General features: G+C 38.8%; 1 protein-coding gene across 3 annotated transcripts in view; it reads right to left on the reverse strand.

The window, feature by feature from the left end:
* The window catches only part of NCOA3 (nuclear receptor coactivator 3), a 92,313-nt gene that overhangs the window by 3,490 nt on the left and 61,053 nt on the right, over positions 1 to 27,770 (reverse strand). For 2 of the 3 annotated variants that reach the window (XM_084887454.1, XM_084887453.1), the window contains 20 exons: positions 24,852 to 24,956; positions 23,831 to 24,003; positions 23,268 to 23,368; positions 20,602 to 20,776; positions 19,622 to 19,810; positions 19,031 to 19,132; positions 17,858 to 17,998; positions 17,455 to 17,602; positions 15,881 to 16,269; positions 14,821 to 15,689; positions 13,699 to 13,834; positions 12,747 to 12,941; positions 12,052 to 12,363; positions 11,828 to 11,954; positions 9,678 to 9,849; positions 5,442 to 5,735; positions 4,435 to 4,539; positions 2,693 to 2,930; positions 609 to 783; positions 132 to 273 (listed from right to left, as the gene is read on the reverse strand). In XM_084887454.1, coding sequence (XP_084743580.1) covers positions 132 to 273; positions 609 to 783; positions 2,693 to 2,930; positions 4,435 to 4,539; positions 5,442 to 5,735; positions 9,678 to 9,849; positions 11,828 to 11,954; positions 12,052 to 12,363; positions 12,747 to 12,941; positions 13,699 to 13,834; positions 14,821 to 15,689; positions 15,881 to 16,269; positions 17,455 to 17,602; positions 17,858 to 17,998; positions 19,031 to 19,132; positions 19,622 to 19,810; positions 20,602 to 20,776; positions 23,268 to 23,368; positions 23,831 to 24,003; positions 24,852 to 24,937 — 4,269 coding nt within the window. In that variant the 5' untranslated portion in view covers positions 24,938 to 24,956. The remainder of the gene's footprint in view (positions 1 to 131; positions 274 to 608; positions 784 to 2,692; positions 2,931 to 4,434; positions 4,540 to 5,441; positions 5,736 to 9,677; positions 9,850 to 11,827; positions 11,955 to 12,051; positions 12,364 to 12,746; positions 12,942 to 13,698; positions 13,835 to 14,820; positions 15,690 to 15,880; positions 16,270 to 17,454; positions 17,603 to 17,857; positions 17,999 to 19,030; positions 19,133 to 19,621; positions 19,811 to 20,601; positions 20,777 to 23,267; positions 23,369 to 23,830; positions 24,004 to 24,851; positions 24,957 to 27,770) is intronic. The other variant, XM_084887455.1, reaches the window with a different exon arrangement.

Genomic DNA, 27,770 nt, shown 5'->3' on the forward strand with positions numbered 1-27,770 from the left:
CAGTGACTATATTTTTAAGTTTTACATCCAAGTTAAAAATCTACCTAGGAATTTAGATTACATTTGAGGCTTGGGTTCCTTCCAGAGATCAAGAAAAGTATTTTGAGAAAGTAAAATAATAGATCCCATACCTGCTCGGGGCCCATGGGCATGCCAGACATGGGCATGGAGTTCATGTTCATCTGTCCCATGGGACCACTGCTGCCATTCATGTGCACCATGTTATAAGCTGCAGGATTCCCCTGGTGGGCATACTGCTGCTGGGGGAAGGAGCTGCAAAGGAAGTGAGAAATTACAAGTCACTTTGGTGACAGAACGTACACACACAGACTCATAATTTTGCCAAATGTCACTATACTTAAGCAGAGAACAACATGAAAGGAACTCCCGGACAGCCTGCCCTCTATTTTTCACAGCTGTCTGTGTTCAATGCTGTCACAGATACATGCATGGAAGGACTCACAAAATGCATGCGCCAAACAGCATTTCTCAATATGAACCCAGGCCTTTGGATCTCTCCATTCAAACAGGCTGAACTCAAAAATGCAGACACCATCTAAACGTTTGGCACTAGAATATGAGTGACTTTTAAAGTCCTTGTTCTTCACCTGCTCCTGGCCAGGTTTCCTGATGGCCAGCCTTTCATTTCCGAGGACTGATACATAGGTGCGGTCTGAGGGTGCTGCATCATAGGATTCTGGGAGGGACCCATTCTTGATGACATCATTGCATTAGGAGGACTGGACACTCGACCAAAGGCTGGATCTGGTTGTTGTCCCATCCCTTTAAAAAAGAAAAAATTACAATGCTCAAATGCTACTCCTCAGCTTTCTATAGTAATTTTATGTGTTTTTTTTTAAAGGCAGGAGAAGGTCACAAGTATTGATATAAGACACCGAGTGCTTCAGGCTGCTGCCTGCCAGTTATTCTTGCTTCTCACCAAAATGCCAACTAGAAAAATAGGCTTACTACTGAAAAGCACACTGCCTAGATCACTTAAACGGTAGTTACTTCAGTAAGCGCTCTGTTTAAAAGGGATTCCATATTATACTGCTCACATTACTCTGTCCCTCTATAGAGGACAGAAGAGTAGTTGTCCCCAACTGGCAGGGGTGCATTTGGAAATGTAATCTCCCCAGCAGATACCACTATCCCCAAGAGATATGAGCACTACTGTAATACTATTGGCCCAGTGCACAGATTTGTGCACCAGTGGGGTCCTTCAGCATGGCCTGTGGAGATCGGGCAGAAACCGGCATTCTAACACTGCCTGTCGCTCCTGCTCACCATAGCGACGCTGCCCTTGCCACCACCACCTCTCAGTAGAGTCACTGCCACTCCACTGTGGTCTCTGAGCTGTGGCAGACAGCCGTGAGTCCTGCATCTGGTGCCCATTGGTGAGCTGAGCGGCATTCCTGCTGTCGGGGCGCACTGATTACCAGGGGGCAGCTCCTGCATTGCGTGCCATAGCAACCAGTCGAGTGGCCAACCGGTTGCTTTCGCTTTTATTTATATACTAGCTGCCCATTGCATGAAAATCCATGCATTGGAGCAGGGGAGCCCTCAGGCGGGAAACAATCTGGCAATCAAGAAGGCAACACCCCTATCACACCTCTGCTGCTGCCACAGCCGGCAGCGCAAGCCTCAGCTGGCTCTGGTTACCTGAGCCTCGGGCTGCCATGGGCACCTGGGCAGCCGCCATCTGCGGCTTGCCTGCACCTCGGGCCAGCACTGACTGCCACCGCAGGCACCGTAGCAACCTAGCACTGATTGCCGCTGCCAAGGGAGGTGCGATGCAATTGTTCAGGGGGGAGGCCTCGTCATTGTCCCATGATTGCCTGGCAGAGAAAGGCCCCAGGCAGGGCGATCAATCATGGGGATCCCAGACTGCAAGAGGGCACAGGCCAGACTTAAGGACATCCCCCCCGAACTCTGAGTGCACGAATTCTGTGCACCGGGCCTCTAGTGTGTGTGTGTGTGTGTGTGTGTGTGTGTGTGTGTGTGTGTGTAAATATACACTGCGTGGCTAGATGATTATGATCTCTAAACACATAATAATCCGGCCACTGTGTCTGTGTGTCTGTGTGTGTGTGTTTTAGAGGCCTGGTGCATTAATTTGTGTATGGGTAAGGTCCAGCCAGGCTGGCCAGGGGGAGGGAACATGAGCAGTTGGCCAGCCTGCCTGTTGGTCGGACTCCTGGTCAAGGGGACAATTTGCATACTAGCCTTTTATTATATAGTTATAAACTGAGTGGCCAGATTATTATGCATTCAGAAATCATAATAATATGACCACTCAGTGTATATAATACATGTCTAAGTCACCAATAAAAGGAACTCAAAAGCCCACACAACACATGCCTCTCTCTGACTTGACCAAGCATTCAGAGACTGTAGAGACATACTGGGTGGAACATGGTAACAACTTGGTAGTCTTTCAAATTAAGATGTGGCGAGCTGAGAAAAGAAAACAATACCTGGGAAAACACTCAACTATGACAAACTATCTACCTCAATGACAATTACCTGTGCATGGCAGTAGACATTTTTGTTCTGTTATTTTTAATTACATTTTTCTTGTGAAATAACAAAAGGAAGTGAACAGTATTTTTGCTCTTAATATGCATCAGATCTAGTGAATCTGTCCTTAGTAATATTACTTTGGGACAGACATTTTCATTGTCAAATTTACCGTAATTTGGTTGATATGGAAATTGCTGGGGTGGAGCCTGTGGCATGGCAGGCCCTGCCAAAACCCCATCCATGCTGGGGGAGGCGGTCACATTAGGGGGTGGGCTGAAGGCCTGGGTCTGCTGCTGCTGCTGCTGCTGCTGCTGTATCATCATCGCAGCCACCCTTTGCTGTCGAAAGTGATGACTTAGAAGCTCCCTGCTGCGCTGGGCAACCATCTGGGCATTAAGAAACCCCTGCTAATATCCAAGAAAGAATCAGTTACACACATAGAGCAATCACCAGCCGATTTCATACATAACATCAGGTATCAGAGAGAAAAAACCCAATGCCTTTCTATGTAATTACAAGAAAAGGGGGAAATGTACATTTCTCATCATGGTCAAGGCTTTCTATGGGTAGGAGGGTGAAGATTTTCAGAATAGGGACCTAGAAATTATTTGGGATCAGGAAATGAAAGCGGACAGTTGTCAAGCTTTAAATAGATAACATTCAAACTTTTCAGAAATTGGAGGGGGGAAAAATACAAAATGAAAAGGGACAGGATTGAGTGTATTGGGAAGAAGGGGATTTGAAACAAGGGGAGAAAAAAAATGAATGGGGTTACACTCGGAAAGCAGGAATCCGTGCCAGAAAGTCAGTCTCTCTTAACCTCCGAAAGAGGAGGCAGAGGTAAGAAGCTATCTGGAACTTCCAGCGGTGACAAGATCAAAGCACTGAGCAAGGAAGCTGGTTTATGCTCTACCAGCTGGGAGACACCATCTCCAAAAGCAAACTTTTATTATCGATTTGGAGGGACCCTAGCTTAGCTTATACAGGATGTCTGATTATCAAGTAATATAGATATCAATACTTCCAAGTGGACCCAAGACAGTGAAAATAGAGCATTTCACTGTTTTTTAATAATTACGAACAGCATTTCGGACCACAGTAAAGGATTTTTGTGTTATCCTCTGCCTCATGCACATTAAGAAAATACCTTGACAAAACCGGTTTGGCTCAGTGGATAGAGCGTTGGCCTTCGGACTGAAAGGTCCCAGGTTCAATTCCGGTCAAGGGGATGTACCTTGGTTGCAGGCACATCCCCAGTGGTGTGTGTGGGTGTGTGTGTGTGTGTGTGTGTGTGTGTGCGCGCGCGCGCGCGCGCACGCCCGAGACAGCTGATCGATGATTCTCTCTCATCAATGTTTCTAACTCTCTACCCCTCTCTCTTCCTCTCTGTAAAAAATCAATAAAACTTTTTTTTAAAAAAAAAAGAAAATACCTTAATACACTCTCCACCTTGGACTGAAGGTAACTTCAATATTATCCCTCCCTCTATGGGAAATAGATCATCTCAGAGGTTATTATTGAGAGTAAGATTATGTTTTACTTATTTTCTTCTTTATTGCTCCTACAATTTCAAATGTTGCCTAGGAAGAATATGGTTTCATATTCTTTCAAGAACAGAGCAAAGTTTAAAGATTATCTTAAATTCCTAAAAAGCAGTGACAGCTGTTTTCACAATACAGCAAAAGGGAATTTTAAAAAAACACGAATCAGTGGTATTGATAAAAGAACCTTCCTCCTCTGATTCTTCCCAGTCACAAGCAAGAGAAAAGAATGAAAGAAAAAGTGTGATGAGACTGTGGGATGGTTTCTTACACAAGAAACTTGGAATTATTTTATTTAGTAAACATTTACTGAGAGCCAAGCACAGGCCACACGAGACCCTGTGCTGAAACTGAACATTGAGAAACTTACCTGGGAGTTCACCTGGGGCTGCATCATGGGCCTCATCATTGCCGCTGCACCAGCAGTGGGGTTTTCCATTTTCATCTCCAGTGCTTGCCGGCTCTGATTCAAAAACTGGAGAGAAACAGGTTGGTTAGGATGCAAATGGAACATGTTAATACCTTTCCAAATCCTCAGCACTACCCAGGGAAGCACCATGGTATTTCCAAACCCATTAGCCTGGGTAAGACACATCTAAACTGAACCCGTACACTTGCACACTTGATCAAGTTCATGCTGAAAAGTTTTTGGCTGGCAAGCAATACAAACAATTAAGTTTTAAAACAGATGTTGGGGATTAAGGAAACAATGAGAAAAATGTCCTATCTTAGCATATTAAGAGTGTTCAAGTTTTATAAAACATCTAGAAAGCAGAGATTCCATAAAAAGAATGCTGAGCCCTAGCCGGTATGGCTCAGTGGGTTGGACAGCATCCCATGCACCAAAAGGTTGCCAGTTTGATTCCCACGCGGGCACATGCCAGGGTTTCAAGGTTCAATCTGCAGTAGGGGGCATGCAGGATGCAGCCAATCAGTATCTCTCTTTCACATCAATGTTTCTCTCCCTCTCTTTTCCTCTCTAAATAAATAAATCTTTAAGAATGCTGAAATCAATAAGGTTTAAATATTTGGTTATTACCATTACGAACTTTTAAAAATAGAAGTTATCTACCTCTAGGACTACAAAGTCACTGAGAAATACTTTTCTCTCCCAAGAGCAATCCTCTCTGAAACTGACTTTTTAACACGTACATCAGACTATTCTTATAAAAAAAAGTACCCGATTCTAGCACAGGGCCCCTAACAAGAAACCATCTATACAACAAAATGTTACACAGAAGTGAAAACAAAAGGAATTTTAGTTGACAAGAGTTAGAGATCCAGTGACACAAGCCCTGAAGAACACAAGCAATTGAAGAAAAGGAGGCCACAGGCAAAGCCGCTTTGGCCAAGGCAGCAGAGCATGTGACTGGTTACCTGTTGGCCCTGCAGCCTCTGCTGAAGCTGCATTCTAAGTTGCTTGGGGGTGTTTGTCCGAGGTCTCATCATGTTGGCCCTCGGATGCATTCCCTGGAGAGGAAAACTGCCTTGCTGGTTCATCTGGCTCATCATAGAGTTAAAAGATGGCGATTGTCCCTGAAGATTAAAGCTTCCTTGCATTGGAGGCCCCTGTGCTGGATACGTCTGCCCATATAATGCTGCCTTCTGATCCATCATTACTGGTGCTTCTTGGCCTTGGAAAACATCCTGTTTGGGCTCCAAAGCTTGTCCCTTAAACATCAAGCACACAAACAAACAGTGAAGTACAACTGGAAAAACAACTGAAATCAAATGCTCTAAAAAAGGCGAAAAATAAAGTTAATATACATGAACAATGATGTTGTAGAGTTCCAAAAGCAAAATCATGTTTAATGTCTGAAGTCCCATGAGAACACAGACCATGCCCCATCTTTCACAGCTGTATCCTAGTGCCTCGCACAAGGTTTCACACAGATACTCAAACATTTTCTGCGCCAAATATCTTCAATGTATTAAGTACCTGGAGAAATACTATTTGTTCCGGACTAGACTTCTGTACCAACATGGTATATATAAGATAAATCAATATGTAAAACAAATCAATTAAAATCACTATGCTTAGTAAATTCGAATGTAATTTGTAAAAGAACATTTTTGAAGTTTGCAACAGGTGATTTAGGTAAATCAACAAAAGCTCATGGCCCCTGCATCATTTTCACCTAAAGGTGGTCATCCACTACCACTTGTCAGTAGTGGGCAGCCTGGATCATTCAACAAGTATTTATTTATCAGGTGCCAATTATGTGCCAACATCACTTCTGCTAAGGATGTGCACAAAATAATATCTAGTGGATGACAAAAAAGACGTACAAATAAATATTCTGAAGGAAGGAAGAGCCTGCCATGCTGAGACAAGAAGAAACTATCGGTTACTGCATTCACCGGTATTTTCTTACTCACAGGCACAGAGTCCACACCCTCACCAAGGCTTTCCTTAAAGCACATTTCACCCCACTGTCCGGTGACACCACACTGGCTTTTCTCCCACCTCTCGGGCCTCTCCCTGGAGGACTGTCAGCCCTCTTCCCTCACTACATTTTCCACTTGGATGTTTTCATCTACCAGCAGCACCTGCCAAATTTTTGGTCTCCAGTTCAATGTCTCTGAACTCTAATTTTGGTTATGTAAATGCCTACATAACATCTTTACCTAAATATCTCAGGCATCTCAAACTCAACATGCAAAAAATAGAAGCTGTGATTCCTAACAGCGCCCCCCCCCCCCCCCCCGCCTCCCAAAAGCCTGATTCTCCTCCAGTCTTTCCCGTATCACAACACAGAATATGGCAGCACCGTTTATCCAGAACTAAGTCAGCAATTTTGATTCTTCCATTCTCCCTGCCCAAGTACGTGTATGCACATGCATGTATACATGGTCCACCAAGTCCTGTCAGTTTTGCCTCCATGGCACATGGTATAACCTTCTTTCCACTCCATTGCTGTGGCCCTTTCCAAGACACCTCTCAAAATTTTGTAGTAAATGGCATCTGTGTTACTACAAAGTAGAATTTCTACTTTGTACCATCATCCAATTCCCATCTCCAGACAGCAATCTGAGATACCTTTTTACAGTAAAAATTACTATAGGTTTAACATAGCAAATTGATCCTGCACATTTACCAATTTTCTCTTGCTAACCCTTCTAAAATGACAGCAAAAAATTAAAAAGGTACTATTTACCCCCAAAACAATGAGAATAAAGAAGGCCAACAAGATCACATAGTTCGATAGATATCTGAAAGACAGAAAGTGAAAGGAGTAACTCAACAGAGCAGAGAAACTGAGATCCATGTGCCTGAGAGGAAAACACAAGAACTGAGCAAATGTCTCCTCGGAAGTCATCAGAGGCTCCTCAGAGAGAGCAGGCAGGCACAGTGCTCACAGGCAGTTGGTCAGGAGTCTGAGTAGAGGGTAGGGGGAGCCAACTACCCCCTGCCCTCAGCCTGCCCCCAACTCCACATAGCCAAGTGTCTGTACCTTCTACCTACTCTCCTCCAAGTGCCTGGGTTCAGGGATACCAAGCACCGGAGACAGTAGGAGCAGGGCAGAGGCTGAGAACAAAAAATCTTAAATATTTATAATTTCTAGTAGAATTTCATTTTATGTCTTAACACTATGGGATCATCAACTCATTTCTCTAGCCCAGCTCCCAAAATGTAACCAGGCAATAAAAAACATTTCCAGGCAAGAAATGGAGGACCTTCTCTAGAAAAACTATATAATGGGAGTGGAGGACACGGGGGGCCAACAAATCCACATGTTGCAATTTGAGGAGTCCTGAAATAAGACTGGTCCTGCTTTTTAATGCATCACTCTTAAATATAAAAAGGTGGTCCACAATCATCAGATATTTGATACTGAAAACTTCTAACATTAGTGCCTCAAACAAACAAAAACTAACTTAAAGACAAAGAAGATAAAAAAAAAAAAAACCAATATCAATATAACACCCAACATGTCAACAGGCACCCCAAAAGCAAAAATCAGAAGAAACAAAAGATAAAATTATTAAAGAATTTATATAAGAAAATGGTCCCAAACCAAAGGGAATATCTGTGCATCTAATACACAGCAGAATGAATGAAATAAGAGACATACCAAGATAGAGCATCATAAAATTTCAGAGATAAAAGGTTCCTGAGTAATTCCAAAGAGAATAAGTGGGTTTCACACACACAGAGAAAAGGGGCAATCAGACTGGCATATGACTCAATGGCAATCCTAGAAAATTATGGAAGTTTTCTTCCAAATCCTAAGAGGAAATTGTTTTCAACCTAGAATTTAATACATAGCCAGACATGATTGTGGAGGAAGGGGAGTTGGGAAATATTTTCAGACATATGTGGATCCAAAATGTTGTATCTCAGGCAGCAGAGATGAAGAAATTGAGAAATTGTAACTTAGAAAAACAAAGGAATATATTTTAAAAAATAATAACCTGAGATTCAAGAACTGGGGCTCCAACACAGAAAAGTGACAATTAGCCAAAACCGGTTTGGCTCAGTGGTAGAGCGTCAGTCTGTGGACTGAAAGGTCCTGGGTTCGATTCCGGGCAAGGGCATGTACCTTGGTTGCAGGCACATCCCCAGTGGGGTGTGTGCAAGAGGCAGCTGATCGATGATTCTCTCTCATCGATGTTTCTAACTCTCTATCCCTCCCTCTTCCTCTCTGTGAAAAATCAATAAAAATATAAATTAAAAAAAAAAAAAAAAAATGAAATCCCTTTGTTTAAAAAAAAAAAAAAAATGAGGACTCTTGCCCTGGACGGTGTGGCTCAGTTGCTTTGTCCCCTACACCTCAAGGTCATGGTTTCAATTCCTGGTCAGGGCATATACCCAGATTTCAGAATTGATCCACAATGTCTTTTTCTTTTTTTTCCCTTCCTTCCTTTCCTTCTTCCTTCTTTTCCTTCCTTCCTTCCTTGCTTCTTTCTCTTTCCTTCTTTCTGTCTTTATTTCTATTTCTCCCCCCTTCTCCCTCTCCTTCCCTCTCTAAAACCAATAAAAATGTCTCCTAGGGTTAGGATTAAAAAATAATAAAAATAAGGACTTCTTATGTAAACTGTAATTGAAAAAAATTAATAAAATAAAAAGTTATGTTACAACTCTGGCCGGTGTGGCTATTTAGAGTGTCAGCCCAAGGGTCAAGGGTTCAATTACCAGTCAAGGACAGATACCCGAGTTGCAGGTTCGAACCCCAGCCGCAGTCAGAGAACATGTGGGAGACAACCAATAGATGTGTCTCCCTCACATCGATGCTCCTCTCTCCCTCTCTCACACTTCGCCCTCTCTTTTCTCTCCACTTCCACTCTCTCTAAAAGTCAATGGAAAAAATATCCTCAGGTAAGGATTAACAAAACAAGTTACGTTACTTACCTAACATAAGTAGAAAGCAACATTTTTAATACTACACAGTAGTTTTATTGGATCATTTCTACTGTTGCCTAAAATCTGACATCTTTATAAAATAGGGTGTTGGAAATAATATCACAGTTATAAAATACATTTTTTCAATTAAATACAGATATATATGAAGGTAGTGATGTAACACAAGTAACAAGAAAGACACAGAGGCACCTGCATAGCTTCAGGGATGTGTACACATGTTCTTCTATTTCCATGTTAATGCTACCTACTTGATTTACAAGTTCAGGGATGCCCAGAGCTCGGTCAATTTCTTCTAAGCCTGTGGCATCGGTGTTGCTCAAGAGAGTGTGCAGTTGGTCCAACAATGCTCTTTCATCATTCTGTCCTTCTAGATTAGAAGGTGGCCCAAGAAGATCATCCAAAGAATTCCTAAAAAGTGGTCTAAAAAGAGACTTGCAATTACAATGTTGCTTTTCACCTTCAAAATTAAAAAAATCACAATTTCACATATTTTTAATATTCAACAAATGCTCAAACACTGTAAGTATAAATAATGAACTGAGTAGCAGAGAATAGCAAATGATATCAACTTAAACTTAAGGCCCACAATTTTATTTATTTATTTTTTGCTTAATATAGTTATTGATTTCAGAGAGGAAGGAAGAGAAAGAGAGAAAAACATCAATGATGTGAGAGAATCATTTATCAGCTGCCTCTTGCAGGCCCCATACTAGGGATTGAGCAACCCAGGTATGTGCCCTGACTGGGAATCGAACTGTGACCTCCTGGTTCATAAGTTGATGCTCAACCACTGACCCACACAGGCCAGGCAAGGCCCATAATTTTAAATTCATCAGGCCATCTACGACCATCATATCTATTATAGCTTAGGCTGCCCCCCTCCCATCACCAAAATGTAACTGCTAGACCCCCTAGACATTTAGGGGATAGCAAAGACTGGAGTTGGGGTGGAGGGTGCAGTTTTCAAGACCCTACAAAAATAAAGGTGGTATTAATCACGTAAATTGAGAAATCAACAAAAGAACAGGAAAAAAGAAACATTGCACTATCAATAAATTGAGCCTGGTATCCTGCCAAAATAACTTTTTGTTATATGTGGCCCAGAGCTCAGGTATAATACAAACTCCACATACCACACAAGGTGCCAGTTCTCAAGCATGTTAAAAGGGCATGGAACTAGACATTTCTCCTGACTCAGAAAAACTCTGTGATGAAACTATTTGTTCTCTACTAAGTAAAAAAACACTCAAGTTAATAAATTCATGTCGTGCCCTGGCCAGTGTGGCCGAGTTGGTTGAGCACTATCCCAGGCATGGAAAGGTTGCCGATTTGATTCCTGGTGAGGGCACATACCCAGGTTGTGGGTTCATTCTGCAGTCAGTATGGGTATAGAAGGCAACCGGACTGATGTTTCTCTCCCACATGGATTTATGTTTCTCTCTCTCTCATCCATAAAAACAAATTTTTAAGAAAATTTGTAACAAATTCATGTAGTTACATCAAAACTATTCAATAGATCAATTCATTTTTTTCTTAGCTTGATTTATTATAGAATTCAAGTTAGAATTGGCATTGACAGGTAGCCTCTTTCATGCAAATAAGTTACTGCCAACCAACCTAAATAAAAAATATAAACATAATCCATAATCTTTTTTAGGAGTGCTATGTATAGTTCACTGTCACCATCATCCCTGAAATGTTTTAAGTAATTTTTTTAAAAATCCAATTCTTCATTAATTTTCCATAAAAAATATACTTATTTATTCTCTGAACACCATTTATCTTATGAAACTGGTGCTAATTTACTCCCCTTCTCATGGAGGATCATAACATTACTAGAGTACTAGAGGCCTGGTGCACAAATTCTTGCACATCAAAAGAAAATTAATTAGAATAAATATTTTAGAGGGCAGGGAGGGACCCCGGGAGGTTGGCTCCAGGGCATGTCCAGCCCATCTCACCCAGTCCTGATCGGCTAGACCCCAGTAGCAAGCTAACCTGCCAGTGGGAGAGTCTGCCTGCTGGTGGTCAGTGCACATATCATAGCAATTGGTCAAGTAGTTGACCAAATTGTCAACCGATCGGTCAGACACTTAGCATATTAGGCTTTTATATATATAGATGAGAGACAACTACCTCACAGAAGCTCCCAGGTTTGACCTCTCAAGAGTCCTGGTAGCTGAACAACAGAGCTCCATCTCCTCCCTCTCCCATGAATACCACTGCTTGCTGCCTCAGCCTTGTTTTTACATACAATTATCCAAGAAATGACCACATAGCAACTGAGTACCTAATTACAGAGTTTTTCTCATTCTTTTTCAGGTTTGTTCCTGTGTTCTGATCCTCTTCTAGATAATCTGAGGCTAACTTTCTCTAGAGTCACATAATAAGCCCTCACCTATTTTGAGTCCCTTGAGGGCCTTGTTCCATGGACAACATGCCGTCTGGCCAGGAACCTGGTTGGTGAGATGGTGCTACTGGGCCGTAAGGACTGACCCCCATTCCCATAGGAATTTCACCAGGCCCTGGGGGAACAAAAAGAAAAGAATACATTTTCAAATAAGCCATAGCAAAAATTACTCTAAAACATCTAAGTTTCTTTTTTATGAAGAAGATGCTTACGCATTTGAAGCATCTGCTGATGTTGCTGTTGCTGTTGCTGTTGCTGTTGCTGTTGCTGCTGTTGCTGTGGCTGCAGCTGCTGCTGCTGCTGCTGCAATATTGGTCTCGCACCAGGAATGCTATTGGACCGAAGAGGCAAGGTGGACATTGAGCCACCCATTGTAGGTCTGGGTAAAGCAGCGTTATAATCTGCTCCTGGTCTTCCCATGGAGTTTGAACTCATGGATTCCATCCTACTGGCCTTTGAATTTGATAAGCCCCAGTTTCCAGAAGGAGGAGTCTGATTCACAGTCACATTTCTGTTTGGTCCACCTGCAACAGGTAGAAGTGATTAGGTCTTTTCCATATTATTATGAAATCCTTCTTATATCAGATAGGTAAAGTTATCATACACAACATTAGCCATTACAAAAAAGTGCTTTGTCATCCTAAGAATAGGACTAGTACTTAAGACATTTTTCATGGTGACTAGTATTCAATTACAGGTTAGAAAATGTCTTAGACCAAAATCCTCCTGAAGAGTTTAAATAACCAAGACATAGATTAACTGAAGGAAATACTCATGGAAGAAAAATTATGCTACTTTTATTCAAAAACCTATTACTTAACCCCAGTTATTTAACTGGCTTTAGGTGTTAAATTTGCTTTTCCCAAAAGAAAATTTTAATCACAAATACTAATTAGAAATAACATACCCATATTTGAACCATAATTTTCCTGACTATCCATCATTATTGGATTCCCTCCCAACAAGGGTTGCTTTGGTAACATGGGGAAAGCAGTGACATTCTTTACTGGAGGACTTGAGCCAACAGAAACAGGGCTATCTAGAGACACTGCTCGGTTGTATGGAGGACGAATGGACTGGACAGACTGTGGACTCCTCAAACCTGTTGCAAACACAGAAGCACAAAACATATAAATATCCTCTGATGATTCAATACATAAATAATCAAGAATAAGACAAAAATACAATACCACCCACTCAAGAATGTCTTTCTTACTAAAGCAAACACTGTCTTCCTTTACAACATACACACAAAATAAATAAATCAATAAATAAATAAATATAAAAACTTGTATTCCAAACAAAGTAGAAATAAGAGTCTCAATGGTGGCTGAAGTAGTGGGCAATGATGAATAGCCTGATATGGTCATTCCTATTCCACTTCACTTAATATTGAAAATGTTATCAAAGTTTAAAGGTTCTTCCCTTATGTCTATATATTAAATGGCTTCTCTGTTTAAAATATTACAATTAAGTATAACCAGACAAGTTGGCTTCTAATCAAACAAGGAATGAAACTTAAAATTTCCTAACCTTTTCCTTTTTCCCCCAGTCCATTTCATTAATCTGATCATCCATTTCAGTTTAGGAAATAGTGCCAGTGAAAATGAATAACCACCATTCAGATAACAGTAAATAACTTTTTCAATTGATACATCATATTAGTTAAATAATTGGATTTTTTTTTTTAAATAGGAAAATGTCCCAAAGTTTTTAAAAACATGTAATTATAAATTAGTATAAGAAACTAAGAGGCATTTTGAAGTTACATATGCCAGCTGGATGCTAGTCTTAATGTAAGAGTACATACAAGTATGCAAAAAAGTTTAAAAGGCAGCAAAAATAAAAGTCTTTCTTACCCAGAGAATTAGTTCCTTGAAACATTTGTTGCTTGTTTCCCAGATTACTACCATTTGTGGATACAGAATTATTGTAAAAGTCAGAACTAGTCAGATCCCCAAGAATAGCGTCTAGATTATCCAAATCTCCAGATCCCTGAAAATAAAATTTTAAAGATTAACCTATGTACATTACTAGATACTGCATAGGTATAACCATATTCATCGGAGGAAAATAGATAAAATGGGACAAGTAAAATACAATGGTTACCTGAAACAGTAACTCCCAACTTAAAGGCTGGCTAGTTATGACCTCCCTTAAGTCTTCTTCCATGAAAGAACAATTTAAACTACTAAGACAAATCCCTTGGTTATTTAAACTCTTTAGGAGCTGCTTTCAAAGGGGCATTTCCTTAATTTGCAGTAGATATTTAATTCTCAAACTATAGGACATTTTCCAGCTAACTTTAGTCAGGATCAGTAGCAGATACAGATGTCTGCATCTACACATACCTTCTGAAAATAAGTAAGATTAATAATAAAAGCAAGAATCTGATATTCAACACAGAATTCATAGGCATGCCTTAAAAAGAGCTTTTGATCAATAAATTTGGAGACTACTAGGTTAAATAACGTTAAATGGACATAACAGTAGGACTTCTCCAAGACTTTAATTTTTGGGGGCACATATTAACATCTCCCAGAACAGTGTTCCTCAAGCAAAGTTTAGGAAGTGCTTATATAGAATGTGATCCTGTACATAAAATGTGATTTTAGGTAAAAAATCAAAATGCTGTTACTTAATACAAATCCTCACCCTCACTCCCCCGGTTTCTTTCTACTATGCCCTTAATGACCCAATCTGCTCATTCCAACAATAAACACCGCCATGAAAAATTTCAAATTGGCTAATAACAACTTATAGTCACATTTTAAAATATATAATCTGATATTTCTAAATTGCATCAATAATACACTTTACTGATGCCCAAAAGAATTACAAAGAAATGATAGCTCAAGAATAACTTCTATTAAATAAACATAAAATACAAAATAAGAATTTGTGTATAAAACATTGTCTTAACACAGAAATGCAAGGATGAAACACAATGACTAAGCTGGAATATATAGAAAACGAATTACCTCTTCATTTGCTTCTGTCTTAATTTTAGCATCTTTCTCTTGGCTCGAGCTAGGCACAGTGGAGCTGCTGCACTGACTCATTTTGTTGTCTACTCCCTCCACTTTGGGCTGTACTTCTTTAGAGAGTGTGTCATTAGGGTCGTCCCTGTCGAGCAGGTATCTGAGCAGAGCATTATTTTCTTTTTTCTTAGGACTTAGTTGCTCCTGCTTGACGTTTCCTTCCACACAGAACGTTGCGCTGCTAGTGTCTTTCCCAGTGGCTTCTGCGGTAATCTTGGCCACTTCAGCTGGTGAATTGCCGTTCTGCAGCAACTTGTGCAAAATGCGGTGCTTCTCTTGCAGCAGTGACCCATGCATATTGGATGTGGAGGACACTCCTCCAGACGTTGAAGAGGAGACCCCAGAGGGGCTGGTGACACTAATGGAAGAGTCTTTACAACTTGAATCCAGGGGGGAGTTGGTCAAAGAGGAATGACCCCGATCATCAGAAGAACAGGTAAGTAACTGCAGTAATTTTTTATGGCCTTTGCTTTCCAGAGGACCCCGCTGATTCTCTGATCCTTCAACACTGTTCTCTTTACTGTCTTTGTCATTGAGGTGATCCCTGCTATTTGACTGACACATTGAACTCTCCACTGGATTCTGGTCACAATACAAGCTTAAGGGACTTTTTGAATCCTGACTGTTCACTTTACTTGGCTGAGTTATATTCATATTGGGAGAGTTGTCCAATTTAGGGCCTGGTGAAGACAAAGTAGATAAAAGAGATGTCCCCACACCCTCACTGATAGCTTGAAGGGCACTGAGCGAGCTGCTGGAAAAGCTGTGGCTGCCAGTGTTGCCCGAAGATCCAATAGGGGAGTGCACACCTGGATTTGGAGGAAAATGAGAAAAAGAAATAAAACTATCAAGTACTGTTAAAAAAAAAAAAAAGAAAGAAAGAAAAAAAAATACCACCTAACTCTTCAGAAGTTCTATTATAAAATAAATTAACTTCATAAAAATTACACTGGTCTAGAAAGGATTACTGAAAAAGAAAAGGAAATGGCAAAAGGAATACCTGCAACAGGAGAAAACTGATGTGAGGCCATCTTCGGACTCCCACGATTACGAGGAGAAATCATGATATTCTGCTGGCTGGAGCCAAGACCAGGACTCCCATGTGGGGGGCTACTCATGTTGAGACCATAGTTGTTGTTCTGGTAGGAGGATGGTGACTGCATGGCTGGCCCAGGGTTCATTGTGGCTATGTTACTGGAAGCCCCATACCTAACTCCACTCATTTGCCCTGTGGTGCCAGGGTCAGGCAAGCCATAGGCCCTGGTGTTCAGCATCTGTAAGCCTTGGTTTGGTGACATGCTCATGCCACCTACCGAATTACATCCAGCCACTGGAGGTCTAATGCCTTGTCCAACAGGATTTGGGTTCTGTCTATACCCATTCTGTTCTCTGCAAAAAAAGAAAAAATTGACAGGCATGCATTAAAGCCCTGAATCAGATTTTCCAAAAAGGATGAAGTGGCCGAAACCGGTTGGCACAGTGGATAGAGCATCGGCCTAAGGACTGAAAAGTCCTGGGTTCGATTCCAGTCAAGGGCATGTACCTTGGTTGCGGGCACATCCCCGGTGGGGAGTGTGCAGGAGGCAGCTGATCGATGTTTCTCTCTCATCGATGTTTCTAGCTCTCTATCCCTCTACCTTCCTCATGATATTCTGATATTCTGTAAAAAATCAATAAAATATACGGTATTTTAAAAAAAGAAAAGGATGAAGTGCCCAGGAACTTACCTTCTTAGACATCATTTTGACACCCAGGGACAATTCCAATCTAGATATTGATCATTTATTAACCTAGTAAGCCACAAAATCTAAATGAGTGGCACCACCACAGCACGGCAAAGGGCCAACAGCTATGTTAACTGGAACCTCAACAAGACTCTACTTGAGTTGCTGTACACCTAGGTGTTAGCCTGGAGATGCCAGCAAACTACTCGAGATAATTAATGAATGATACTCCAGGTGTCGTTCATTTACCATTAGCAATAGTAATTATTCTTTTATAAAAAATATATTTTATTGATTTTTTTACAGAGAGGAAGAGAGAGGGAGAGAGAGTTAGAGACATCTATAAGACAGAAACATCAATTGGCTACCTCCTTCACATTCCTTACTGGGGATGTGCCCACAACCAAGGTACATGCCCTTGACCAGAATCGAACCTGGGACCCTTGAGTCCACAGGCCAACGCTCTGTCCACTGAGCCAAATGAGTTACGGCAATAGTAACTATTCTTAAAGTCTATCTTCAAATTTTAAATTCGATCCTTAGCGTAATTTAATATAGCATTAAAAATGAAAGGTAACAGAGATAGACAGATTTTATTTGCTCTTTTATCCACTAGCCTTCCTATTTCCCAGATTTCCCAGGAAGTAATTATTAATGAACAAATACCATTTTCACATTAAAATACAACCTTAAAGAGAACATATAATCTAGGAATCTAAATTTTCTGGTAAATCCAACATCCTTCTTGCTTTTACTCTTGTGAAATTTTCTCTCTTTTTACATTAATAAAACATCTTGAGAACACTGCTGCATTTAATGAAAATACTAGTATACAGTTATCTATCATTACCTCTGAAGAAAGTGGGTTGAGACAAAACCATGACGATCATTTGTTACAGGATTTCGGAAGAGTTTGCTTTTTGTTTGTGCCGTCACTATAGTTCCATCGGCCAAAGAGAATCGGTACACTGGAGTTTCTGCATGGCCATGAATATAAGCTGTTGGGGAAAATGCCCTGTTACTAATAACTATAATTACAAACAGATACTTACAGGAAAGAAATATACTTCAAACGCAACATTTTCAAAATCCAGTGAAAGACTGGATCTGCATCAAAATTATGAACAGGTTAAACTAAGAATGCTCAAGAATAATTTTCCTATCCCACAGGCACAAAACAACAACTATGATCATATTTATACTTCTACTTAGCATGACAAACAATATCAAGAATCATCCTTAAAATTCTTTACCTTCTTGATAGTGACGTTTCTGGGACCATGACTGCCCATCATTAAGACTAAAAAATCTCTGGATACACCTTCGAATTATATCTTCAAAGCCAGGTCTCATAGAGGATCTCAGTGAATTTGTATCTATATTGACAAGTTTTCCTATTACACAAAAAATAAGCATTTAAATCCAACCAACAAGTATTTACTGATTGCATATTACATGGCTTCACACTAAAAAATAAAGACACTAAATTTTTACTCCGCCATCTTTGATCCAAATTTCCCTTGTATCCAAACCTTTTCTCTTTAACCAGTTAACTGCCATGTTTCCAAAATGGAAACCCATCCTCACATGCCACGATATTTTGAATTGAATTTAAAAAATCAATTTGCAATGAATATTACAAAAATAAGTATATTACTCAGAATTAGGGTGTTCTTAAATATTTTCAGCTGAAAATTCTCATGAAAAAGTGAGTTTAAAGTTGGTCAGGGCTGCCACTTAGGGAAAACATTTTTTAATAGATGCACGTGGCATGTGGGGAAGGTCCGCCACTTACGTCTACAGATGCTTATGGTGTACAATGGGTTAAGGACACAGTCCTACAGGAGACTCTAACATTAAATGTTTTGCTATATAGACTATAAGAGTGTATCACATATCTCTTTCTACTTTCTGAATGTACAGAAAGTTACATGTCTAGGTAACCTCAGGTTTATTTTCACTTAAAGGAAAAAAAATAACACCTACCAATAAAATTGTTCATATCTGAAGATACTATCCCTGCAACTATGATGCAAGAGAAAAGATCTGCCTGAACAGCTAGTAGGGACAATTCTTCCCCTCTGAGAGGTGACTGCATTTTTGAACACTTAAAATCTAAACAGGGTCAACCAAGTACTCAAATCTGAACGCTTGACAACTTTTGCAATATCAAATGCACTAGAAATAAAATATATAGAACTCAAATATGCTAAAAAAATTAAAGTAGGTTTCATGATAGTCCTTAAAAATCTAGCTGCACCTTTTCAAGATTTGTTGGGAATCTCTCTCAGGACTATATAAGAAATACAGGAAATAATCCATGCAAAGCATTCATTACACTGGGTACAGCCTGACAGCCTGAAAATATTTTCTAAATATTTTCTAAATTAACAAAATGTATATATGGCAATACACCAAGTTTTTACCTGTAAGATCATGTCTAGTAATAAAGCTCTCAGGGTTTGATGCAAACGCTCTTTCTCCTGTAGTAATGCGGCGTGCCACACAGATCATACAGGATTGCAAATCTACAATAAAATTTAACCAGGTAAGAAATGTATATAACCATTAAATATATCTGTTCAATAGGTAAGAACATGAAATCTACCTAATAAAAGAGTAACATGCTAATTGACCATACATTGCAATGCCCACCAGCCAATCAGGAGTGAGTATGCAAATTAACCCAATAAAGATGGGGGGTTAATTTGCAGGCGCTGAGCAGCCAGGGATGGGGCGGGGCAGGATGGCAGGATGCTTGCATCCTTGCAGGCATTCTGCACCACCCCTTGCCGCTCTGGGGCTCTGGGGCTCTGAGCCTCTGTGCAGCATGGGGAGGTGGAAAGGCAGCTCCAGGCCAGAGCTGAAAGGCGGTGCCAGCAGCTAGGGAAAGAAAGGCCCATTCTTGCACGAATCTTCATGCATCAGTAATAAGAATTGTAACAATGGAAATTCCAAAATTACAAGTTTGGCTGCTATTTGTTTCATAAACATCACAAATATGTGATCACTCTTACCTTCTCCTTCCTCCATCATAGCTCGTGGCTGAGACAGGGCAAAGCACTGCATGGTTTCATATCTCTGGCGCATTTCAGGACTGGTGTTCATGTCTTCCACGATATCATGTGGTGCTTTCATCAACATACGGCAATTAAATGTATGGCTTTTTTGTCTCTGGGTCTCATTTGTCCAGGTAACTCCATTAACTTTGGAAAATAAATTTTAAAAATTGGCAACTCAGTCTATGACCATCATCAAGAACTCAAGCTATATTTTCTCATTGCACACATTTTCCTCAATAAGGGCTACACTAACATATCTTTTCCCCTCACCCAGTTTCAGTTACCCATGGTCCAAAACTCTGAAGTGGAAAAATTCCAGAAATAAATAAATCATAAGTTTTAATTGCATTCCATACCGCCTCAACCTGCTGGGACACGAATGATCCTTTTTCCTGCATATTCACGCTGTATACTCTATTCACCTGTTAAGTCACTTCACAGCTATCTCCGTTATCAGATCTAATGTCTCAGTAGCAGTACTTGTGTTCAAGTAACCCTTGCTTTACTTAGTAATGGCCCCAAAGTGCAAGAGTAGAGATGCTGGTGACTGGATATGCCAAATAGAACATATAAAATACTTCCTTTAAGTGAAAAATTTATTGTATATGTATAGAAAAAAAAAACATACAGTATATATAATGACTGGCACTATCCACAGTTTCAGATATCTACTGGGGACCTTGGGTCATATCCCCTGAAGATAAAGGGAAGCTATTGCACATAAAACATTAAAATAATTTCAACTAAAACAGAAACTTCACTGTATATTTTGGTCAAATGAAATGTATATCATATTCTAAATTCACCAAGATCATATTTGAAAATTTTACTATTAACCACTTGCCTTTCTACATAAAAGGTAGATTTAATTTTCTAAGAAATGGTCAAGAAAAAATTTTCTCAGTTTATTTAGAAAATACATATTAAAGGCCTACCTGTAGATTTTGGTAAGTTTTTAAGGAAATCCTTTCTGTCTTCTTCATGCAAGATATTATAGACACTTGTGTTAACCAGGTCCTCTTGCTTATATTGCAGGTATTGTGTGACATTTTCTGACACAAATACAATGTTTCCATCACGATTCACCACAAATAGGAAACCATCCAATGCCTAAAGTGGGATATGTTAATATTGGATATTATGGAATGTATGATATCTCTACTAAAGTTCATACGTTGAACCCCTAGCCTTCAATGAAGACAGGGCTTTTGGAAGGTAATAAGGTTAAATGAAATTACATAAGGGTAGGGTTCTAATAAAATGACTAGTGTCCTTACAAGGAGAGAGAGAGAGAAACCAGGGATGCACACACCGAGAGAGAAGGCCATGTGAGGGCAGTTAGAAGGCAAGCCAAGGAGAGAGGTCTCAGAAGAAACCAAGCCTACTGACCCTGATCTTGGATTTCCAGCCTCCAAAATTGTAAGAAATAAATAAATTTTTGCTATTTAACCCACCCACTCTGTAGTATTTTATTATGACAGCCTAGCAGCAGACTAAGACACAGGCCTTGGTACTAAGTAGATTAAAAAAAAAGAAAGAAAGAAAGAAACCCTACTATTGATTTAGTAATCACTCCAAACTATTATTAGCCACCATTTCTATTAACATTAGTTCCAAGGTTTTATCAATATATAGAAAAGCCTAAGCGGCCATTCGACCTGTAGCTATGATGCTCACTGACCCCAGGGGGCAGATGCTCAGCACATAGGAATGGAATTATGTAACAGACTGATGAATCTCAGAGGGAATGGGGGGGTGGGGGAGGGGGAGAGAGATTAACCAAAGATCTTATATGCATACTACAGGCCCAGTGCATGGATTCATGCACTAGTGGGGTCCCTTGGCCTGGTCTGCAGGGATTGGGCCAAAACCAGCAGTCTGACATCCCCCGAGGGGTCCTGGATTGCAAGAGGGCACAGGCCAGGCCGAGGGACCCCATCGGTGCACGAATCCATGCACTGGCTCTAGTAAAAAAAATAAAAAGATAATTTGAAGGAAAAAATGTGTAAGTCAATATAAAGTCTGAACTAATGTCTAATCTAACTTTTGAAGAATTCAATCTTCAAAGCTTTAAAAAATGAACAAAATTATCCTTATTGCTTCCCATTTGTCCATCTGATTCCAAGTCAGGCTACACAAACTACTCTATTCCTTTCCGAGAATTTACAGAGAAATGTACTATCAACTAAAAGGAGAGAAGCAAACTAGATGAAACAAAATCATTGACAAGACAAGTGAATTTTATGAAGGGCTTTAGGCCCTGAGTTCAAGTAAGAGAAACAGTATGTAAGTGGTCTAAGTGAATCATATCTACTTAAGACAACTACTTAGAAAATGCACATTAAACCTTAAAAATTCCTGCCAGAGGGGAGGGCATTTTGGAGACTGGATGAAGAAATTGAGAAGTACAGATTGGTAGTTATAAAATGATCAGAGGGATGTAAATACAACGTAAGAAATACTAGTATAGTCATTAATATTATAACTGTATGGTACCAAGTGGGTACTAGAAATATTAACCTGTTAACCAAGCGGGACTTATAAATACGTCAAACGTAAACAATATCTGGAACAAGGAGGACATATGAATACGTCCTTGAAATATATGTTGCACCCTGAAACGAACAGTATATATTTTTTGTAATCTTTATAATTGTTTGTAAAATTTATAATTTTTTAATTCGATGTTTCCATTTTTTTGTTGGTATTCTTTTCTATTTGTTTGTAATTGTGTATTTTCCTTTGTGCTTTATATATAAATAAATGAAAAAATATATATTTCATTTATTTTAATTAAGTATAAAAATAATAATATGAAATTACGTCCACCGGGCGTGATGTACTGACACGTCCTAGTGAAAGAGTATGTGCCCGTTACACGTTGCGTAATTAAAAAGGGAACTCCCCGGTTAACAGGTTAAGGGAAACACTTTATAAAGTATATCGTCTAACCACTATGCTATATACTTGAAACGAATACAAAATAATTTTGAATGTAAACTTTTTTTTTTTTAATATATTTTATTGATTTTCCACAGAGAGGAAGGGAGAAGGATAGAGAGCTAGAAACGTCGATGAGAGAGAAACATCGACCAGCTGCCTCCTGCACACCCCCTACTAGGAATGTGCCAGCAACCAATGTACATGCCCTTGACCAGAATCGAACCTGGGACCTTTCAGTCCGCTCTATCCACTGAGCCAAACCGGTTTCGGCTTGAATGTAAACTTTAATTGAAATTTTTAAATTAGAAAAAAAAATTCCTTAAGACTTTAAAATTGTAGTATGACATATGATCAATCATGAAAAAATGTACAAAGGAAGTCTGAGGTAAAATATGCCCTACTATTACCTTTCCTCTCTTGCTCCTTGGTATTTTTTACTTCCTCAGTTTGCAATTACAGTTTTATAAGTAAGTGCCCCTCTTTCCCTGCAGGCCTTCTGAGTTATACATTGTAAATATAAGAGCATTTTTCCATCATATTCAAAATACTAAGTTCTGTCTCATAAAAAGAAATCTTTTTGTTCTCATTACCTAACCAAAATGTCAAGTTTTTTTTAAAATAAAAACAGCTTACTGGATAGCTAAAGCCATATACTTGCCTGAAGTAAAAGTGGTCCTAAGGAGTCTTTATCAATAACCCCCTGTCCTGTAGAAGATACATCAGCTTTCTGAACATCGTCATCATTGGAAATAGCTTTTCCTAAAAAGACAGAAAACAGTACTACAAAGAGCACAAATACCAGTGATAGATTAAATCCACCTTCAAATAGTCCCCAGAACAAAGAGACACACACGTGCATATGCACATACACAATATTTCCTGGTAAGAAAACGATACTACCATTTTTACATATTAAAATTAAACTTCAGAGTTACCTAGGAGGGCAGAAGATAAAGATGCCCTAAATTTTCTATCATTACTAAATGTCCTACTACCCCATGGGTTCCTGAAAAAGAATTAACATTTGACAGAGAGAGCAAAACTGGCCTTCTTCCAATTCTCTGTTAATAGTCCTAAAGAGTAAAACTGGTCAGTCATTTGTCCATTCCCACAGAGGCTAGCCTCAATTATGAGCAGCCCCCGCCTAAGCAACAAGGAAGCAAAAAGACAATTAACAAGTTCCTTCTAAAAGACTTGAGTGTTTTTCTTACTTTGTATTACCTTGCTCTTTTATTTGGCGTATCTGTCTTACTGTTTCCTTCAAAATTGCACATTTATCTGGTTTGACATTGAAATTGTCAATATCACTAAGATTAGCAGATATCAGTTCAGCCAATTCTTCAATGTATTTACTCTCCTGCTCCCGTCTCCGCTTTTCACCACTGCAAGTAAGACTAAGAAGAGGGGCGGGGAGGGGGAAAGAGAGGAGGGACATGAATATACCTATCACAAAAGAGCTATGAGCAGAATCAGTCCCTACGCAACACGATTACCTTCATGTGTAAATAAACTAAATTCAGCCAGTAAAACTATCAAAACTTTGTGTTCAAAAGTGGTACAATATAGCATAAATTCATGCAAACCTAAATTCAAATCTACCTTTTTGTTAGCCCAGTAGCCTTGAGCAAAATTAATCTCCGTTTCATCAATCTGGAAATTGGGGATAAGTATTAATAATGAGGTTTCATAAATTGTAGATTGTTTTTATTTTCAACTATCACATTAAAATTCAAATGATGCTGACCTTGGTAAATACAGTACTTAAAAGGCTACAGAATATCACTGCATAAAATGCAGCATTTTATTTCTATTTTTTTAAACTTCTAACTACATTCAGGAAACAAATAATGAAGCCTTACAAATGCCAAAATATCAACTAATAACATGTTCTTAAAAAATATTTAAAATCTTTATTTATAATAATCTCAGTTATCTGTTCCTAACTCCTACCTCTTCCGTTGATAAATGCTTCTTATAGTATCACCCTGTTAGTATAATATTCTCGCTTCTATCTTAATCAGCGATAAAGCGTCTATTACATCATAAGGATGTCCATCTCATCACTGTACTACTTTACTTACTATAAAGCGAAATAACAGTATTAAAGCAAAGACAAAGACAAAAACCAAAAACATCTAACCAGAGAATGTAAACAACAAAAAGTTGAAATGTTATCTTTAGACCAGAAAAATAAGAGTAGGGGAAGAAATCTTGGTGAAGCATCAGAATATAAACTGCCTACCCTTGTCCTGGGGTATCACATGGCAATTTGCGTTTTCGTGAATCAGGGACCAGTGGATCCAAGGAGTTTTCTCCTAATCCGCTCATCGTGAATATACATCAGCAACTAAGAAAGAATAATAAGATAAAAACATTATAAAATATCCATGACTCTATAAAGCTATTATACGCTTGAATGATTGCACACCGTATAATTCAGAACTACTTTCCCTAACTGGTTAGATAATTCTCAATATTCTTTTTTGTAAGATTTTTTAAAATTGATTTTTGGAGAAAGAGGAAAGGAGAGGGAAAGGAAGAAACATTGATGTGAGAGTGCAACATCAACCAGCTGCCTCCTGCATGCTCCCTACCAGGGACTGAGCTCACAACCCAGGTATATGCTCTGACCAAGAATGAAAATGACAACTTTTAGGTGCATGGGACAAGGTCCGACCAACTAAACAACACTGGCCAGGGCTTGATATTCATTATTGTATATCAACGAGTATACTGAAGACAACCTGAGACCATATTCCAGTTTGATTACATAGAATGCCCAACCCCAAGAGAGAAATGCTTCTCCAGTGCTACCAAAAATGCGTACACTGAACACCTCACAAGAAATTAGGCATTTTCTTCATAATTAATAACAAGACAAAGAGACTGCCAATTCCTCAATTGATAAAATCCTAAATTTTATTTCTTTCCAAGCATAAATAAGGGCTTATCATTTGGTAAGAAATGTTCCAATGATAAAAGTCTAAATTATATCAAGCTGATTTGAAGGTAGCACATTTTTTTCTTTATATTATTTCATTAATATTTATCATCCAATGTGTTTTATTCCTTTTACTTCAAAAAACCTAGATTGTATAAATAACATGTAAACTCCACTACATTCTGTTTAGGTACACAACAAACTCAAGTAGGGGAAGGGGGGGGGTGGAGATAGATTTTTATAAAGATATACAAAGCAAAAATTATTTTTATATTAACTGATGGAAATATAATATGCTTTGATTCAAGTTTCACTAATAAAGAAAATAAATGCAGAGCATTTCTTGTGGGAAAAAGAAACAGATTTTAACACTGAGGAGCTCATAATTTTAAGATATCTATAACCTTAACTTACTAAGAAATTTTTTTGCCCTAAACTCTTATTTAGGAAAGCAATCGTTGTTCTAAATAATTCCAAGTCAACCAAGCATTCCAAACTATTTTTTTCTTAACATGCTAAAATGCAGCTTGTAGTCAATCTACATTCTGAGACATACATTAAAGGACATAAATTTCCACTAGGTGGCACAATACTACCAAAAAGGGAGATTAAATGAAAATGTAAAATTTCAGGCAAGATGCTGATCAGACTTAAAATACGTAGTTTAAAAATCAAAATTACTTGATCATTAATCATGAGTTCTAGATAACACCATTGACTTAACAGATACTCTAAATATGAAATAAATATCAACAAAATTCATTCTACCTATAATTTTGGTATTAAAATATAAAAGGCTGAAAAGCTAAGATGTTTTAAAAACTTGGTGGGTTTTTTCCCCTCACAATATTAAGTTACAATAAAGGAGCGAAAAAGAACTAAAAATAACTTTGATTAAAAGTTGCTTAATGCTATGATTTTAAAGCATACTCAGAATACAATACAATCCCAGAAGCCTTTTCAAGCCCCGGACACTGCAGTACAGAAAATGACTACAGTGGACTTTTAATCAAATGAGAATCTAAAGGCCCAAAGTGTATTCAATATGAACTCAACCATATAGATCTTTGAGCCCTTTTTGCAATTATTTTTTCTTATATGAATTGTTTCTACTAAGAGTTAATCTATGCTATACTACTTAAATATATGAAGGTGACAATACACACTTTACTAGTAAGTTTACAGTCATCCCTCAGTATCTACAGGAGATTGATTCTAGAACCACCTTGGACACCAAAATCCATGGATGTTCCAGTCCCTCATATAAAATAGCATAGAAAAATACAGTCAGTCCGCATCCACAGATTCCCTACCACAGACAAAATTTATGTTGAATGTAAAACCCACAAGTACAGAGGGCAGACTATATAATTAGGCAAGATATTCTGTTCAATTACCTCAAGTAGAGAATAGTAGCCATTTAATACAATAACTTTCAATGCTATCAAAATTTAATTTTACCTATGTCTATGTTATTTGGAAAAAGTCATAAGTATATCCACGATAAATCTGATTTAAAATGAACTAGAATCTGCCAAAACCAGTTTGGCTCAATGGATAGAGCGTCGGCTTGGGGACTGAAAGGTCCTGTGTTAGATTCCAGTCAAGGGCATGTACCTTGGTTGTGGGCATATCCCCAGTAGGGGGTGTGCAAGAGGCAGCTTATGGATGACTCTCTCTTTGATGTTTCTAACTCTCTATCTCTCTCCCTTCCTCACTGTACAAAATCAATAAAATATATTTTAATAAATAAATAAATAAATAAAATGAACTAGAATCTTATAGCAACTGAACAGAATTCCTCATATAAATACTGTATGTCCTTCCATACATAGTAGTCAAACTATAGAACATGTTTAAGCTTAGACATTAATAGAATAAAACAAACTGCTAGAAAATAAACATTCTACACTTGAATTCAGGCTAAAAAGCAGCAAATAATTATACTTGTCAATCAGCTCAAAAGCCATGAAATTGTTACATATGGCTTAGCAGCATTAACTAGCTTTCCTTTTGGTTATTTGAGGTTATTAAGACAGGAGGGGAAATCTTGATTGTGTACAACAAACTAGCCAAATGCACAAGGATACAGGAAGCACATACTCCCTGTCCAAAAGGAAAAGATATTAATCAACAAAACTAATGTCACTAGGCAAGCAAAAAGTTATTTTGTGGAGGCCTAAGAAAAGCCATACCATGACAAAATGGGGAGGAGATAGG

This window comes from Pipistrellus hanaki (assembly GCF_964339955.1).
Source record: "Pipistrellus hanaki genome assembly, chromosome: 6".
NCBI lineage: Eukaryota > Metazoa > Chordata > Mammalia > Chiroptera > Vespertilionidae > Pipistrellus > Pipistrellus hanaki.